This window comes from Rhineura floridana, chromosome 4 (assembly GCF_030035675.1).
Source record: "Rhineura floridana isolate rRhiFlo1 chromosome 4, rRhiFlo1.hap2, whole genome shotgun sequence".
Classification (NCBI taxonomy): Eukaryota; Metazoa; Chordata; class Lepidosauria; order Squamata; family Rhineuridae; genus Rhineura; species Rhineura floridana.
Window position 1 is genome coordinate 187,707,450 of NC_084483.1, and position 17,217 is coordinate 187,724,666.

Below are 17,217 nucleotides of genomic sequence, written 5' to 3' on the forward strand. Positions count from 1 at the left end.
ATATCTTGCCCTTCCTCCCAATAGGAAGAAGTAATTAATAATAATAATAATAATAAATAGCCTTGTAGGTGGTGTAATGCTACAGAGCGCCACAAAACAGATGTAGCTTCCTGCAAAACCATGGTAGATATTCTATTTAGCTTTAAGGTTTGGGGATCACATTTCATACTTTTCTTCTCTCACTACCCCCTCCCCTGTCAATTCAGCCCTGTGCTAGTAAAATCCTCAATCTAAATTTCCTTTCCTATTTTCTAGAATCCAACCAATTCAGAATCACATCACATCACCTGTAGCGGACCAGGAAATATGTAAGTAGCTGTTTGTGGATGACTTGAATGTTTCAATGCTTCAGTGGCCTGGGTAATGCATTCTTGATGATGACTCTTTGGCCATACGTACCTCTACGTCCATTGAATCCGCAAGTGAAGCTCTGCTCTATGCAAAACTTGATCCAGTTAAAAATAATAAAGCAGAGTTTTCTCCATGGTAGCCCAGTGTATGTAATACTCTTACAAATCAGATCTGCCTCATTCTTGCCCTAATTTCTTATTGGCATTCTATTACATCTTTATCATAAGAAGAGCTTGCAGAATCAAGCCAATGGCCCATCTAGTCCAGTATCCTGTTCTCACTGTAGCCAACCAGATGCCCATGGGAAGCTCACAAGCTGGACCTGAGTGCAAGAGCACTCTCTCCTCCTGTGGTTTCTAGCAACTGGCACTCAGAAACAACTGATCTCCTGCCCTTCTGTAAAGGGGAAGCATAGAAGGTACACCCCCCTTTATCATCACAACAATCCTGTGAGATAGGTTATCGCAGGATACAGGGGGGAAAAATAATTTCAGAACCAGCTTTTGTGCTTCCTATAGGGACTGGTCCGCTTTGGGCAAGACCTCCTTTATTTTGGATGGAGCCTTGCTTCAGTTTTCCAAAGCTGTAGACATCTTTCCACTGAGTGCACTAAAAGTTCACACTGTCAAAGCTCCTCCTTTATGTGCCTTCAGAGCACTCCCTGCTTGCGCTGACAACATGAGCAAGGACTGCTCTGATGACGGATTTCAGAGTAGCTGACTAATGAGGAAGATACAGGTTGCACCTCTGAAAAATGGCTAAGGTGGGGGGAGCCCACCACTGCCATGGGCCTTTAGGCAAAAGAGTCCTTGGTGGGGGATGGGCTTCCCCTCAGTTGTGTTCAAGGATTGAACCCCTATGCCAGTTAATGAAGTCAAGGCAATGAATTCAGCACTGTCATTGATTTGCATAGGGGGGAAATAAAGGCTCTAAAAGCGCCTATTTTGGGCCTTTCACATCTGCCCCATACCCCATGAAGTTCTGAAATTTCAGAGCCAGCCCACTTTGCTTCACACAGAATCGGGCAGAACTGTTTTGCTTGAAGATCTGAATGCCTCTGGCTTTGATATTTGGACTTTGTCCAGGCTGGATGCGCACCTCTGGTAGGCTAGGGTGAGAAAGGGGAGAGACTGACCCAAGATCACCCAATGAGCAACTCTCTTCTCAAAAGATTCTCTTTTGGCATTTAAATTTGTGGTGCTGTCTGGAGGCTAGCTGATTATTGCTGTTTTATTCACTGATTTGTGTTTAAATGGCACCTCTTGAGTGCAGGGTGGGCAGAGTATGTACTGATAAGAGCTGTAAATAAGCGTGCTGCATTTTTCTCCACAGGGAACAGCCTAAATACATAACCACCATTTCCAAATCGGAAGTCTTACCAACTCCTTCATCCAGTGTTGTACTTGAGCAGAAGCTCATGTATGACAAGAACCTTCTTTATTCTGAAGGCTCTGAACTGTCCTTTGAAGAAGTAAGAGCGGATGCATTTTTTAAAAAGGCCAAACAACTGAAAAGGCACAAGGAATGGGGTAATTACAAGTCACACTTTCAGCTAACTCTGTTGGAAAAGCTGAAGGCAGAGTTACAGTACATTTTAAATATAGACAAAGCTTCCAGTCAACCTGGATTGGACCCAGACTACATTAGTTGCATCTTAGGCCTCACTGAAATCAATGGGACATAAGTTAAGTTGGGTTCTCGGTGATAGCGCCCGGCCTCTTAGATGCCCTCCCTCAAGTAATTTCTTTTGTTTTTGAATACTGCTCAGTTTTATTTGCAATATAGAGTTGTTTTGTTTTTATCTCATTTTTATTTTTAGGGTTTTATTGAATATTGCTGTTGTATTTTTATTGTTTTTGTTGTATATTCCATTATTTTAATATTTAATGCTGTGTTAAGAAATGTTTACTATATTAAACAATATTACCTTTTTTCATAAATAAATATAATTCATTTCACTCTGACCCAAGTGCAACTAATGTAGTCTAGGTCTAGCCTATTGCCTGTTTGGAATCTGCTCAAAGAGATTTGCACCAAATTAAGCCTTTTCCCGCACATGAGATTAATTCTGACCACTGACAGGCAGCCTTAATCATAAAATGTTTCCCAAAGACATTGGAGTTAACTGAGTGCAGGGCAAGGGAGTCGTGGGCTGCTGCAAAAAAATGCCTCTTTGCATGTCCAAACTTGCAGCATGAATTGTAAAATTAAGAGAGCATTCTCAGGCGATTGCAATGTGATATAAGAAGAAAGTGGCCTCTTATAGGCCTGGGGGAAAAACAGAAAAAATGAAAACAAGAAAAAACATCCCCCGCCCCGATTTTTCCTTCCTGGGCCATCACATCTCTACTCATAGGCATGCTGTGCTATAATTAAGGGCTTTATATTAAAAAAATGTTTTTGAAAAAAATGGAAATGAACTGTCTTCAAGTCAATCCCAACTTATAGCAACCCTAGGGTTTTCATGGTAAGCGGTATTCAGAGGGGGTTTACCATTGCCTTAAGCACTGTACAAAATAAACACGGCTGGGCTTATGAGCTTACCATCTAAACAAACAAAAAACTGCCTTTTCACTCAAAGTGGTACCTTGAATTTATTTATTTAATAAATTTATATCCCAGCCTTCCTCCCAGGAGGGGTCCAGGTTGGCAAACAAAGATGCTAAAAGCACTCTAAAACATATTAAAAACAAGACTTTAAAACGTTAAAACAAAACATCTTTAAAAACATATTAAAGTAAAATATCCTAACAAGATTTTTTTAAAGAAAGCTTTAAAAACATCTTAAAAAGCAATTCCGACACAGATTGGGATAAGGTCTCTACTAAAAAGGCTTGTTGAAAGAGGAAGGTCTTCAGTAGGTGCCAAAAGATAACACCTGTCTAATATTCAGGGCATCTGTCTAATATTCAGGGGGAGGAAATTCCAGAGGGTGGGTGCCACAACACTAAAGGTCTGCTTTCTATGTTGTGCGGAATGGACCTCCTAATAAGGTGATATTTGCAGAAAGCCATTACCTGCAGAATGCAGTGACTGACTGGTTATGTAAGGCATAAGATTATCTTTCAGATATCCTGGTCCCAAGCTGCATAGGCTTTGTACGCCAAAACAAGAACTGTGAAGTTGGCCCAATAGCTAATGGACAGCCAGAAATGTGCACACAAGTTTATAGGAATTTAAAGCAAGTATGGTGAACTATGGTGTAAGGGGCACCTCCTAACCCACCACTGTCAGGAAATGAGAAATGTCATTTTGCCCCAGAGGAAGCTTCCAAACAGTCATCAATGGTAGCCACATGTCAACTTGCACAAGCTAATGACTATCCCTATGCCTTCTCAAAGAAGCTGATCTGTGTACCTTTTCTTGCTGATGACTTTGTTCCCTGAATAAGTGGAATGTTCTGTGCCATCACAGCAGCCTAGCCAATCTTGGTCAGAGGTTTCGTTTCCACAAGCACAATGCAGTATAAATTAGTTGTAATCCTTGTCTTTTGTCAAGAAGCCAAGCTAAGAGTTGTGTAATTTACAAGGTCTATCCCTTCGTGATTTCCCCAGGAGTTCTCAAATATGGTATTCAAATAACTCCTTCAGCTTTTGGGTGTAAATATGTCCTTCAGCCCTGGAGACCTTCACGTATTCTAGGCTAGCAAGTGTTTTGACAACCTGTTCTCTAGTATCCTGGCCTCTGTCTGTTCTTTCCTGGTTTTCTCAGGGTTGCTAAATGTCTTCTTATACCAGCTTTTAACAATAACAAAAGGGAAAGAGAGAAGCTCACCTCCCAATACTCATACACATTCTTTGCTTTCTGCAAAATGGCTTTTGACACATGCAGAGTATGAAGACAAAGAATTTATGAAGAAGAAAGAAAATGACCTCTTAGAACTACAAGAACTACAGCAGAAGCTAGATCAGCTCTCCCAGACTTCGTCGTCTTCCCAGAAAACTACAGTACGCCCATCTGCTCACCAATCCTTTTTAAGTGCCACAGCGGTATGTTTGTAATACTGTAAATTAGTGTATGATATTGGCATTCCTTCGTATAACATGTTTGCACTCTCGCTTGTAAACATCAAAATGTTACTTGATTGAAAAATATGCCTTGATGGTGCCGATTTCCCTGCCACCTTGCTCCTCTCCCTCCCAGTAAGTGGCAGCAACGTTGCTGCAGGGAGGTCAGGTGCACAGCGGTACCCCTCCTCAGCATCTGCTCCTGTGAGATACCACCTTTTCCCCTATAGGTCTTGGTTTAAGGCTAAACTTGCGTATCCCCAAAACATTGCTTTATGAGCAGGCATTGTTAAAACAGAGATCATGAACTGATAAAAGAGTGGGCTAGAAACTGACTGACTGAGGTAATGAATCAACTGCAAAAGCATGTACCAAAAGATTCTTAGTGACTGCTCTCCAAGTCTATAAAAGCCTTCTAAAATCCAAGTCAGATTGTTTTTCAGGAGCTGTGCAAGTTGTATTGAAGCTACTATTTAATGAATATTTGAGTTACTGAGTTGGACCCCTGGCCAATCTTGCCTAGTATTGTATTTTCTGACTTGGGAGCTCTCTTCAGGTTCTTTCTAACTGTTTAAGTGGAGAATCCTGGGGATAGAATCTGCGACCTTCTCCATGCAAAGTGTGCTCTAATATTGAGCCAAAGCTCTTCCCTTGGGTTTTATTAAAGTCAGGAGGAGCCAGTGTGGTATCTTCTGGATGTTTGTTTGTTTGTTTGTTTATATCTCATCCTTACTCCCAGCAGGAGTCCAGGGCGGCAAACAAAAGCACTAAAAACTCTTTAAAAGTCATAAAAACAGACTTTAAAATACATTAAAACAGAACATCTTTAAAAACATTTTTTTTAAAAAAAAAAGGTTTAAAAACATCTTAAAAAGCAATTTCAACCCAGATGCAGACTGGGATAAGGTCTCTACTTAAAAGGCTTGTTGAAAAAGGAAGGTCTTCAGTAGGCACCGAAAAGATAACACAGATGGCGCCTGTCTAATATTTAAGGGTAAGGAATTCCACAGGGTAGGTGCCATCACACTAAAGGTCCACTTCCTATGTTGTACAGAAAGGACCTCCTGATAAGACAGTATCTTCAGGAGGCCCTCACCTGCAGAACCACAGTGATTGACTGGGTATATATGGGATAAAACGGTATTTCAGGTATCCTGGTCCCAAGCTATATAGGGCTTTGTACACCAAAACTAGAACCTTGAACTTGGCCCGGTAGCAAATGGGCAGTTTGTTGTAACTCCAATTAGCTCAGTGGTCAGGATGATGAGACGTAGTCCAACATCATCTGGAGGACACTGTGTTGGCTACATCTGACATAAGTCAAGAGGGTAGGAGTTGGAGTTGATATCTCCTATCATCTGTTCATTGGCCATGCTGAATGGGGCTGATGGACAACATTTAGAGGGCCTGGGTTCCCTGTCCCAGCAATAGCTGGATGTGTTTTGAATCTCCTATATTTTAAAATATGTCCTATTTGTGTAGAATCACATTTCTACCCTGAATCTTCAGGAGCTGATGGGATGCAAACTTAAATTGATAAAAACTTCCTTAAAACTTTACATCCAATCTAAGTTTTTAAATACTCATAATTTGGAAACTGAAACCTCTGCATACATATGGCACAGATGGCTGGACCAGTCAGAAATGTTTAAAAACTGCAAGGTTTTCTTTGCCAGAATGTTCTTTCTTTCTTTCTTCACTTTTTAAGGGTGACCCGTATGGACAAATCAGTGCAGCTCAGTATTGGCCGGAGCGGGCAGCACCTTCCCCAGCTGGGTATCTTCAAAAGTCTTTGAACTGGGGGACAGAACATCAGCGTTTGGCTGGAGCTGCTTCGGCTTCACTGCTGATTGAAAACCAGCAGCAAAGATCAGCATTTGGGGAGATTTCAGTGGGAGGCCCTTCAGCTCAACAGCCAGTTGGAAATTTCCAGCAACTGACAGCATTGGTTTCTTTGTCAACTGCACCGAGTGAAAAGGCTGCATCCCAAGTAAAACATGATCTTGAAGAGTGTGAGGATAGTCTGCATAGGCTTCAGGTTGGCTGCGAGGATTCTGTCCAGCTGCCTCAGAAACGTGCTGTCCTCTCCAACAGTTACCATTATGGAGAGCGGTAAGTTAAAACCTCAGCTCCGTAACTCCAGTGCTAGTTGTTTTTCTTCTAATTAGACCAGCTTTTCTTTTAATGAGATGGGAAACTTTAGAGGATGCTCCTGATGCTTCCTTTTGGATTTGGCTGCGTCGTGGCTTTATCTGTCCCACACCTGAAGTCATAGGACAACTGATGGGCTGGCGGGCATGGGATTGGCCAAAACAGCCTTGTGTGCAAACTGAGGAGGTGGACCAAATTAGTCTCATGGGCTGGAGGTTCCCCACCACTGAACTAGAATGTGTAACTCAGGAGTGGAGAATCTTTTCCAGCCAATGGGTCAGTTCCTGACCTCTCCCACAGGCCATTTTTACAGGTGGGTGAGGCATGTCCCACCTGTCTATGTAGAAATGTAGGTAGCAGTAGTGTTTTTCCTCAGTTTTGTATCAGTATTTAGTCCTCCTCAGTATTCCTAATGAACTGACTTTCACTAAAGCAGCCCTCACAGGAGTATATTTTTGTATTGGTGCGGCAATGCTACAGAAGTAATTTATCACAGCTGCATATTAAAATAAGGAATTCCCCCCAAAAAAGCTCCTGTCCTTCTGTGCTTGTGATCAGTGTGGAGTAAAAATAAATAAATTCCATGGGCTGCTAGTGAATGCCATTGTGCTAGTCTTAGGCTACAATGCAGAGAGGGGGAGAAAAGGGGGGGAACCCCAAAATGCTAGAAAAAAAATATTTTACAGTATTTGCTCACGGAAAGACACTTCACACCAGCTGTTGTTCCCCTGAGGAAGGCCTAAATACACACAGGCTGAAACGTGTTGGGCTTGGATTACAAATAATATATATATATATATTTCTAGCATTTTGGGGTTCCCCCCCTTTCCCCCCCCCTCTGGTTTTAGATGATAGCCACTTTTAGCTGTAGGCTGCAATCCAAAATACATTTACTAGGGAGCAAGTCCCACTGAACTTGACGGGGTTTACTTTCAGGTAAACATGTACAGGATTGTTCAGTTAAAAGATTTAAAAAATCAGCTGCGGCCATTTCAGGACCGGCATAGCCTGACCACTGTTGTCCATGCACTGGTAACCTCCAGGCTGGATTACTGTAATGCACTCTATGTGGGGCTACCCTTGAGGTTGGTCTGGAACAGCCTTTCCCAACCAGTGTGCCTCCAGATGTTGTTGGACCACAACTCCCATCAGCCTCAGCCACCATTGCCAATGGTCAGGAAAGATGGGAATTTGTAGTCCAGCAACATCTGGAGGCACACTGGTTGGGAAAGGCTGGTCTGGAAGCTGCAACTGTTGCAAAATGCAACGGCGGGACTGCTCACTGGGGAAGGGTATCGCCAACATGCCACCCTGCTGCTGAAAGAATTGCACTGGCTACCTATTAGTTACCGGCCTAAGTTCCAGGTTCTAGTTTTGGTGTACAAAGCCCTATGCAGCTTGGGACCAGGATACCTGAAAGACCATCTTATCCCTTGTATACCCAGTTGATCACTGTGCTCTGCAGGGGAGGCCTCCTGCAGATATCATCTTATCAGGAGGTCCGTTCTGCATAACATAGGAAACGACCTTTAGTGTGGTGGCACCTACCCTGTGGAATTCGCTCCCGTTAAATAGACAGGCACCTTTTCGGCACCTACTGAAGACCTTCCTCTCTCAATAACCCTTTTAAGTTGAGGCCTTATCCCAGTCTGCGTCTGTGTTGGAATTGCTTTTTAATATGTTCTTAAACCTTTTTTTGAAAAATAGATGTTTTAAAACCTTTTTTAAAAGATTTTTAAAGCTTTTTAAAAATGTTTTTTAAAGTCTGTTTTTATGATGTTTTAAAGTGTTTTTAGCACTTTTGTTTGCCTTCCTGGGCTCCTGATTGGAGGAAGGGTGGGATATAGATAGCTAGACAGATAGATAAAAAATTCAGAATTTACTTTTAAACTGATTTCTTTCAATACTGCACACAATTTGTGTGAATGGATGTCTGTGATAGTTATACAGGCTCACATACAATGTTTTGAAGAGCATTATTGCTAAATAAATGCTTGAATGATATTTCATTGTCATGCAAACCTAAAGCCATTCCACTTCTTTTCAACAAATGGGTTTGGGTCTGGCCTAATTTTAAAGCAAAACCACCCACTTCCCTTTGAGCTCCTGTTAAATGAACATTTTACATTTAACCAATTTCACTCTCTTTTTTGCCCTTGTAAGAATTAGGTTGCCTTAGATGGGAACCATTGTTGGAGAACTTAACATGTTGGCTTTCCTGTGCAGGCACTTGAATACTTCTCATCAGAAACTGCAGCACTCCATGGAAATGAGAGATGGTAATAATCTACTCTCTTGCTATTTTTGTAATATTCTAAGGACCCTCTAATATAGCAAGCCACTTAACTATACTCAACTATACGTAGACAACTTGCATAATCTTGGGAGCTATGTTTATCTTCCAGATAGCCTGTGAGCCAGCGGTGTTCAGGCTCCATAATAAAGTTGATTTCATCTACCACAAGGGTGGGGAACCTCTGTGCATAACACTGCAGATCCACAGTGGTGTAATATATGATGTTGGGCTAGGAATGGGGTGACCCAGGTTCAAATTCCCAGTTAGCATGAAGCTCAATGCATTGACATTGGACCAGCCGTATGAGCCATTTTCAAGCATGCAGTTATCGCACAGAGAAACTTTTCCCCCCATGGACCACTTGAAAATCGCTGATGGTCTTGGTGGACCACTTAATGGTTTTCCTGCCTGTTGCAGCAATTGTATTGCACTGTGCTAGATGCTATATGATTTTCAAAATGGACATGTTGCGGACCACGTGATTGAAGCTTGTGGACCACTGGTGGCCCATGGACCGCAGTTTATGGACCCCTGGCATAGAAGGAGGGCTCTGCTGCCCTCACCACAATACTGTTCCCCTCCCAGTCTGCACATTAAGTGGAATGTATAAAGGGAGCGCCTATGTGCATGAAGGCAATTGGGACTCCCAATTGTGCAGGGAGTTGGTATTGTGAAGTGCCGACAACTGCGTGTGCACATAGGTGCTCACTTTCACATGTTCTCCTCAATGCACGGATATTGGGGAGGCAGAGCTGGTATGGCAACATCAGTAGTGGAATTAGTAGGGCCTGTTGCTGCCCTCTCCATGTGATAATTGTATCTCTGATGCACATGTGAAAAAGGACTTATATCGCAGCTTAACCTACTTCACAGGGTGGCTGTGAAGATAGAATTGAGGGAGGGGTAAGAAATCTTGTATGCTCCCATGAGCTCTTTGGAGGAAGCATGAGATACAAATGTAAGAAATAAAAATACTTATGTGCATTTAACATGTTATATGCCTTCAAGTTGATTATGACTTATGGCGGCTCTATGAATCGGTGACCTCCAATACCATCTGTTGTAAACCACCCTGTTCAGATCTTGTAAGTTCAGGTCTGTGGCTTCCTTTATGGAATCAATCCATCTCTTGTTTGGTCTTCCTCTTTGTCTCCTCCCTTCTGTTTTTCCCAGCATTATTGTCTTTTCTAGTGAATCATGTCTTCTCATTATGTGTCCAAAGTGTGACAACCTCAGTTTCATCATTTTAGCTTCTGGTGATAGTTCTGGTTTAATTGTTCTGACATCCAGTTATTTGTCTTTTTGGGGGGTCCATGGTATGCGCAAAGTTCTCCTCCAACACCACATTTCAAATGAGTTGATTTTTCTCATACCCGCTTTTTTCACTGTCAAACGTTCACATCTATACATAGAGATCAGGAATACCATGGTTTGAGTGATCCTGACTTTAGTGTTCAATGATACATCTTTGCATTTGAGGACTTTTTCTCGTTCTCTCACAGCTGCCCTCCCCAGTCCTAGCCTGATTTCTTGACTATGGTCTCCATTTTGGTTAATGACTGTGCCAACGTATTGATAATCCTTGACAAGTTCAAAGTCCTCGTTGTCAACTTTAAAGTTACATACATTTTCTGTTGTCTTCTTGTTCTTCTGTAGTCCTGCTTTTGTGCTTTCCTCTAACTTTCATCAGCATTGATTTCAAATCATTACTGGTTTCTGCTAGTAGTATAGTATTGTCTGCATATTTTAAATTATTGATATTTCTCCCTCCAGTTTTCACACCTTTGTCTTGGTCCAGTTCTGCTTTCCGTATTATATGTTCTGCATATAGATTAAACAAATAGGGTGATAAAAACACAGCTCTCACACTCTTTCCGATGGGGAACCAATAAGTTTATCCTTATTCTGTCCTTACAGTAACCTCTTGTCCAGAGTATAGGTTGCGCATCAGGACAATCAGATGCTGTGGTACCCCATTTCTTTTGAAGCATTCTATAGGTTTTCATGGCCTACACAGTCAAAGGCTTTGCTGTAATCTATAAAGCACAGGGTGATTCCCTTCTGAAATTCCTTGGTCCATTCCGTTATCCAACGTATGTTTGCGATATGATCTCTGGTGCCTCTTCCCTTTCTAAATCCGGCTTGGACATCTGGCACTTCTTGCTCCATTTATGGCAAGATCCTTGGTTGCAGAATCTTGAGCATTCCTTTACTTGCATGGGATATTAAGGCAATAGTTCAATAATTACTGCATTCCCTGGGACCTCCTTTCTTTGGAATTGGGATATATATTGAACACTTCCAGTCTGTGGACCATTGTTTTCTTTTCCATATTTGTTGATAATTTTTTGTCAAAATGTGGACAGATTAAGAACATAAGAAGAGCCTGCTGGATCAGGCCAGTGGCCCATCTAGTCCAGCACCCTGTTCTCACAGTGGCCAACCAGGTGCCTGGGGGAAGCCCGCAAGCAGGACCCGAGTGCAAGAACACTCTCCCCTCCTGAGGCTTCCGGCAACTGGTTTTCAGAAGCATGCTGCCTCTGACTAGGGTGGCAGAGCACAGCCATCACGGCTAGTAGCCATTGATAGCTCTGTCCTCCATGAATTTGTCTAATCTTCTTTTAAAGCCATCCAAGCTGGCGGCCATTACTGCATCTTGTGGGAGCAAATTCCATAGTTTAACTATGCGCTGAGTAAAGAAGTACTTCCTTTTGTCTGTCCTGAATCTTCCAACATTCAGCTTCTTTGAATGTCCACGAGTTCTAGTATTATGAGAGAGGGAGAAGAACTTCTCTCTATCCACTTTCTCAATGCCATGCATAATTTTATACACTTCTATCATGTCTCCTCTGACCCGCCTTTTCTCTAAACTAAAAAGCCCCAAATGCTGCAACCTTTCCTCGTAAGGGAGTCGCTCCATCCCCTTGATCATTCTGGTTGCCCTCTTCTGAACCTTTTCCAACTCTAGAATATCCTTTTTGAGATGAGGCGACCAGAACTGTACGCAGTATTCCAAATGCGGCGCACCATAGATTTATACAACGGCATTATGATATCGGCTGTTTTATTTTCAATACCTTTCCTAATTATCGCTAGCATGGAATTTGCCTTTTTCACAGCTGCCGCACACTGGGTCGACATTTTCATCGTGCTGTCCACTACAACCCCGAGGTCTCTCTCCTGGTCAGTCACTGCCAGTTCAGACCCCATGAGCGTATATGTGAAATTCAGATTTTTTGCTCCAATATGCATAATTTCACACTTGTTTATATTGAATTGCATTTGCCATTTTTCCGCCCATTCACTCAATTTGGAGAGGCCTTTTTGGAGCTCTTCGCAATCCCTTTTTGTTTTAACAACCCTGAACAATTTAGTGTCGTCAGCAAACTTGGCCACTTCACTGCTCACTCCTAATTCCAGGTCATTAATGAACAAGTTGAAAAGTACAGGTCCCAATACCGATCCTTGAGGGACTCCACTTTCTACAGCCCTCCATTGGGAGAACTGTCTGTTTATTCCTACTCTCTGCTTTCTGCTTCTTAACCAATTCCTTATCCACAAGAGGACCTCTCCTCTTATTCCATGACTGCTAAGCTTCCTCAGAAGTCTTTGGTGAGGTACCTTGTCAAACACTTTTTGAAAGTCTAAGTACACTATGTCCACTGGATCACCTCTATCTATATGCTTGTTGACACTCTCAAAGAATTCTAATAGGTTACTGAGACAGGACTTTCCCTTGCAGAAGCCATGCTGGCTCTGCTTCAGCAAGGCTTGTTCTTCTATGTGCTTAGTTAATCTAGCTTTAATAATACTTTCTACCAGTTTTCCAGGGACAGAAGTTAAGCTAACTGGCCTGTAATTTCCGGGATCCCGTCTGGATCCCTTTTTGAAGATTGGCATTACATTTGCCACTTTCCAGTCCTCAGGCACGGAGGAGAACCCGAGGGACAAGTTACATATTTTAGTTAGCAGATCAGCTATTTCACCTTTGAGTTCTTTGAGAACTCTCGGGTGGATGCCATCCGGGCCTGGTGATTTGTCAGTTTTTATGTTGTCCATCAAGCCTAGAAATTCCTCTCTCGTTACCACTATTTGTCTCAGTTCCTCAGAACCCGTTCCTGCAAATGTTAGTTCAGGTTCAGGGATCTGCCCTATATCTTCCACTGTGAAGACAGATGCAAAGAATTCATTTAGCTTCTCTGCAATCTTATTGTTCTTTAGTACACTTTTGACTCCCTTATCATCCAAGGGTCCAATTGCCTCCCTAGATGGTCTCCTGCTTTGAATGTATTTATAGAAATTTTTGTTGTTGGTTTTTATGTTCTTAGCAATGTGCTCCTCAAATTCTTTTTTAGCGTCCCTTATTGTCTTCTTGCATTTCTTTTGCCAGAGTCGGTGTCCTTTTTTATTTTCTTCATTCGGACAAAACGTCCATTTTCTGAAGGAAGACTTTTTGCCTCTAAGAGCTTCCTTGACTTTGCTCGTTAACCATGCTGGCATCTTCTTGGCCCTGGCGGTACCTTTTCTGATCTGCGGTATGCACTCCAGTTGAGCTTCTAATATAGTGTTTTTAAACAACTTCCAAGCATTTTCGAGTGATGTGACCCTCTGGACTTTGTTTTTCAGCTTTCTTTTTACCAATCCCCTCATTTTTGTGAAGTTTCCTCTTTTGAAGTCAAATGTGACCGTGTTGGATTTTCTTGGCAATTGGCCAGTTACATGTATGTTTAATTTAATAGCACTGTGGTCACTGCTCCCAATCGGTTGAACAACACTTACATCTCGCACCAGGTCCTGGTCCCCACTGAGGATTAAGTGCAGGGTTGCCGTCCCTCTGGTCGGTTCCATGACCAACTGGTCTAGGGAATAGTCATTTAGAATATCTAGAAACTTTGCTTCTTTGTCATGACTGGAACACATATGTGGCCAGTCTATGTCCAGGAAGTTGAAGTCATCCATTACTACCACATTTCCTAGTTTGGATGCTTCCTCAATTTCATATCTCATCTCAAGGTCTCCCTGAGCATTTTGATCAGGGGGACGATAGATCGTTCCCAGTATTAAGTCCCTCCTGGGGCATGGTATCACCACCCACAACGATTCTGTGGAGGGGTCTGCCTCTTTTGGGGTTTCGAGCTTGCTGGATTCAATGCCTTCTTTCACGTGTAGAGCGACTCCGCCACCAATACGTCCTTCCCTGTCCTTCCGATATAGTTTATATCCAGGGATAACCGTATCCCACTGGTTTTCTCCATTCCACGAGGTCTCCGTTATGCTCACTATATCAATGCTGTCCTCTAAGACCAAGCACTCCAGTTCTCCCATCTTGGTTCGGAGGCTCCTAGCATTAGCGTACAGGCACTTGTAAGCAGTGTCTCTCTTCAAGTGTCTTTGGCACTTGTGGTTTGGCCTGTGGTAATTTTGCTCTTCTGAATTTATACCCTGTGCCCCTGCTCTCACAATGCCTACTTCTAGGCCTACCCCTTTTAAAATTTCATCATTTCTTTGGTTTTTATCCCAGGGGGGAGGTTTATTCCGAACTGGACCTTTCTCAGCTCCTGTCGGGTTTCCCCTCTCAGTCAGTTTAAAAGCTGCTCTGCTACCTTTTTAATTTTAAGTGCCAGCAGTCTGGTTCCATTCTGGTTCAAGTGGAGCCCGTCCCTTTTGTACAGGCCCGGCTTGTCCCAAAATGTTCCCCAGTGCCTAACAAATCTAAACCCTTCCACCCGACACCATCGTCTCATCCACGCATTGAGACTGCAAAGCTGGGCCTGTCTGGCTGGTCCTGCGTGTGGAACTGGTAGCATTTCAGAGAAACCACCTTGGAGGTCCTGGCTTTCAGCATCCTACCTAGCAACCTAAATTTTGCTTCCAGGACCTCACGGCTGCATTTCCCCATGTCATTGGTGCCAACGTGCATCACGACCACTGACTCCTCCCCAGCACTGTCTACCAAATTATCTAAACGACGGGCGATATCCGCAACCTTCGCACAAGGCAGGGAAAACACCTTGCGGTCTACACGCCCATCACACACCCCACTGTCTATGTTCCTAATGATCGAATCACCCACTACAAGGATCCCTCCACCCCCTGAAGACATATCCTCGGCACGAGAGGATAGCTGCTCATTCCCCAAGGAATGGGTCCCTTCTAAGGGATCGTTTCCCTCTTCCTCAGCTGGATGCTCTCCTTCCCCGAGACCATCGTTCTCCATGATAGCAGGAGAGCTATCATCGTTGGAGTGGGACACAGCTATAACGTCCCTGAAGGCCTCCTCCACACACCTCTCTGCCTCTCTCAGCTTTTCCAGGTCCGCCACCTTGGCCTCAAGGAAATGAAGTCGTTCCCGGAGAGCCAGGAGCTCATTGCACATTCAGTCTCAATAGCTTGTAGCAACACTATTAGTATGCCATCTGTTCCTGGGGATTTGTTTCTTCCAAGTATTTTAAGAGCAGCTTTCACCTCACATTCTAAAATTTCTGGTTCTTCATCATATGGTTCCTCCATGAATGAATCTGTCATCCTTGCATCTCTTTTGTAGATCTCTTCAGTGTATTACTTCCATCTTCCCTTATTTCATCTCGGTCAGTCAGTGTGTTCTTCTGTTGATTATTCAACATCCCTACTCTTGAAAGTGTGGAAAGTGTGGAAACTTGAAAATGTTGTGTCCAGATAAAATAGGTTAAAGGGCTGCATCCATACCAATTATGTTTTAGAGCCTAATCTAGGTTCTAAATAAAACCTCAGTTAATGCAATCCTTTGCATCTTTAGCTGAGATTCAAGCATTTTATCCCATAGGGGATTTATGCTACCTGTTCTGAAACAGTGCAGGAAGGTACAGCTCAAATATCTTGTCATCTTTGGGACCCCCTCCCTGGATCGTCACCTTGTAGTGGTGAGTGGGCTTGCGTGTTCCAATGAGCCCTGTGAGTGATGCCGTCGGGAGTCATGTGCTCCCAGCAGGGTCACCCATGGCAGTAAGATTAATAGTTAATTTTTTAATATTTTTAATATTTAACATTGTAGCACTTCTGACATCTTGACATCGTCACATCATAATAATTTTAACTAATTCAATTTTAACACTTAGTACTGTGTACTTGGTTTTTAGTTATTTTATGTTTAATTATGTTTCGATTTTTTGGTATAATGAACTCATTTTAAGTTGTTTAACATATGGTTTTAATTGTATATTGATTGTTTGTCTGTTGTGAACCGCCCAGAGAGCTTCGGCTATAGGGCGGTATATACATTTAATAAATAAATAAATAAATAAATATAAGGAACCAGACAAAGAACGATCCAAGAATGTCCTCAACAGCAGAACAGGCAGAGGATAACTATGTGTATGTTACAATGGCTGTGAAGGCAGATGAAAGCTGCAGCAGATAAAAGACTTCCAGTCGTCGTGGTACTCGTGCCATTGGATCAAAGCCTTTGTCTGTCAAGATTGTGTGTTGATCGTCATGCGCCGATCTCCCCACATAAAACAAATTCACATACAGGCGTCTTCCAACCAAATTATCTTGGAAGACGATCTTACTCGGCCACGAGTGATCGCCAACCAACCATCTTTGGGACACTGCAGTAAAAAGGGGGAGGAAGATGCAAAAGTAAAATGTAAAGTCTGTTGCAACTTGTTTCAGTGCTAACTATTGTGCACCTTCTTTAGAGATAATTGGGCATCTGTTTAATAGAGCCTGTGAACTTTAAAGCATGTTTTCAACTGTCAAATCCTTACGTTGGTTTTCTTATGATTTTAGCATCGGGTGGTAGAAATTCTTCCATTTTTGCTGATAATCATCAGGCCACTCCAAACACATCAAGTATGATGCAAGCAACTCCGTTTAAAGTACAGCCATCTCCTACTGTTCATACAAAAGAGGCCCTGGGTAAGTATGTGCTCCCTTTAAAACCAGAATGGGGAACATGTGACCCTGCAGATGATGTTGGATTCTAACTCCCATCAGTCCCAACCCAGCATGGCCATTGGTCAGGGATGATGGGAGCTGTAGTCCAGCAACATCTGGTGGGTCACAGGTTCCTTACCCCCTTCTTCTAAAGAGAACCTGGATGCATTTCAGAATCCTTCAATCCTGTTTTATAGAATCTGAATATGGTTCAAATTTGTGAGACAAGCCAACCTTGCACTTAAGTTGGTGGCAGAATTGCTGCCTTATATGGTTCATAAAGGGATAGGTAGGAAAGGCTGGTTTTTGGGTGGGGTAGGTGGATTGGAGTAGAATACCTCTCCATCAGTTGGTTGCCTCTGCTCCTTCCTCTTTGGGTTTCCCAACTCAGCATCTAGTAAATGTCAACAGATATTTCTAACCAGGATGGGTTTCCAGAGTAGAAAAAATGAAAACAAATGGTAGAATAATTTTTGTGTGCAATTATACAACCTACGA

General features: G+C 42.7%; 1 protein-coding gene across 3 annotated transcripts in view; it reads left to right on the forward strand.

The window, feature by feature from the left end:
- The window catches only part of BUB1 (BUB1 mitotic checkpoint serine/threonine kinase), a 47,579-nt gene that overhangs the window by 11,582 nt on the left and 18,780 nt on the right, over positions 1-17,217 (forward strand). For all 3 annotated transcript variants that reach the window (XM_061625540.1, XM_061625538.1, XM_061625539.1), the window contains exons 7-12: positions 256-308; positions 1,684-1,880; positions 4,183-4,340; positions 6,067-6,470; positions 8,736-8,788; positions 16,573-16,701. In XM_061625540.1, the coding sequence (XP_061481524.1) occupies positions 256-308; positions 1,684-1,880; positions 4,183-4,340; positions 6,067-6,470; positions 8,736-8,788; positions 16,573-16,701 (994 nt within the window). The remainder of the gene's footprint in view (positions 1-255; positions 309-1,683; positions 1,881-4,182; positions 4,341-6,066; positions 6,471-8,735; positions 8,789-16,572; positions 16,702-17,217) is intronic.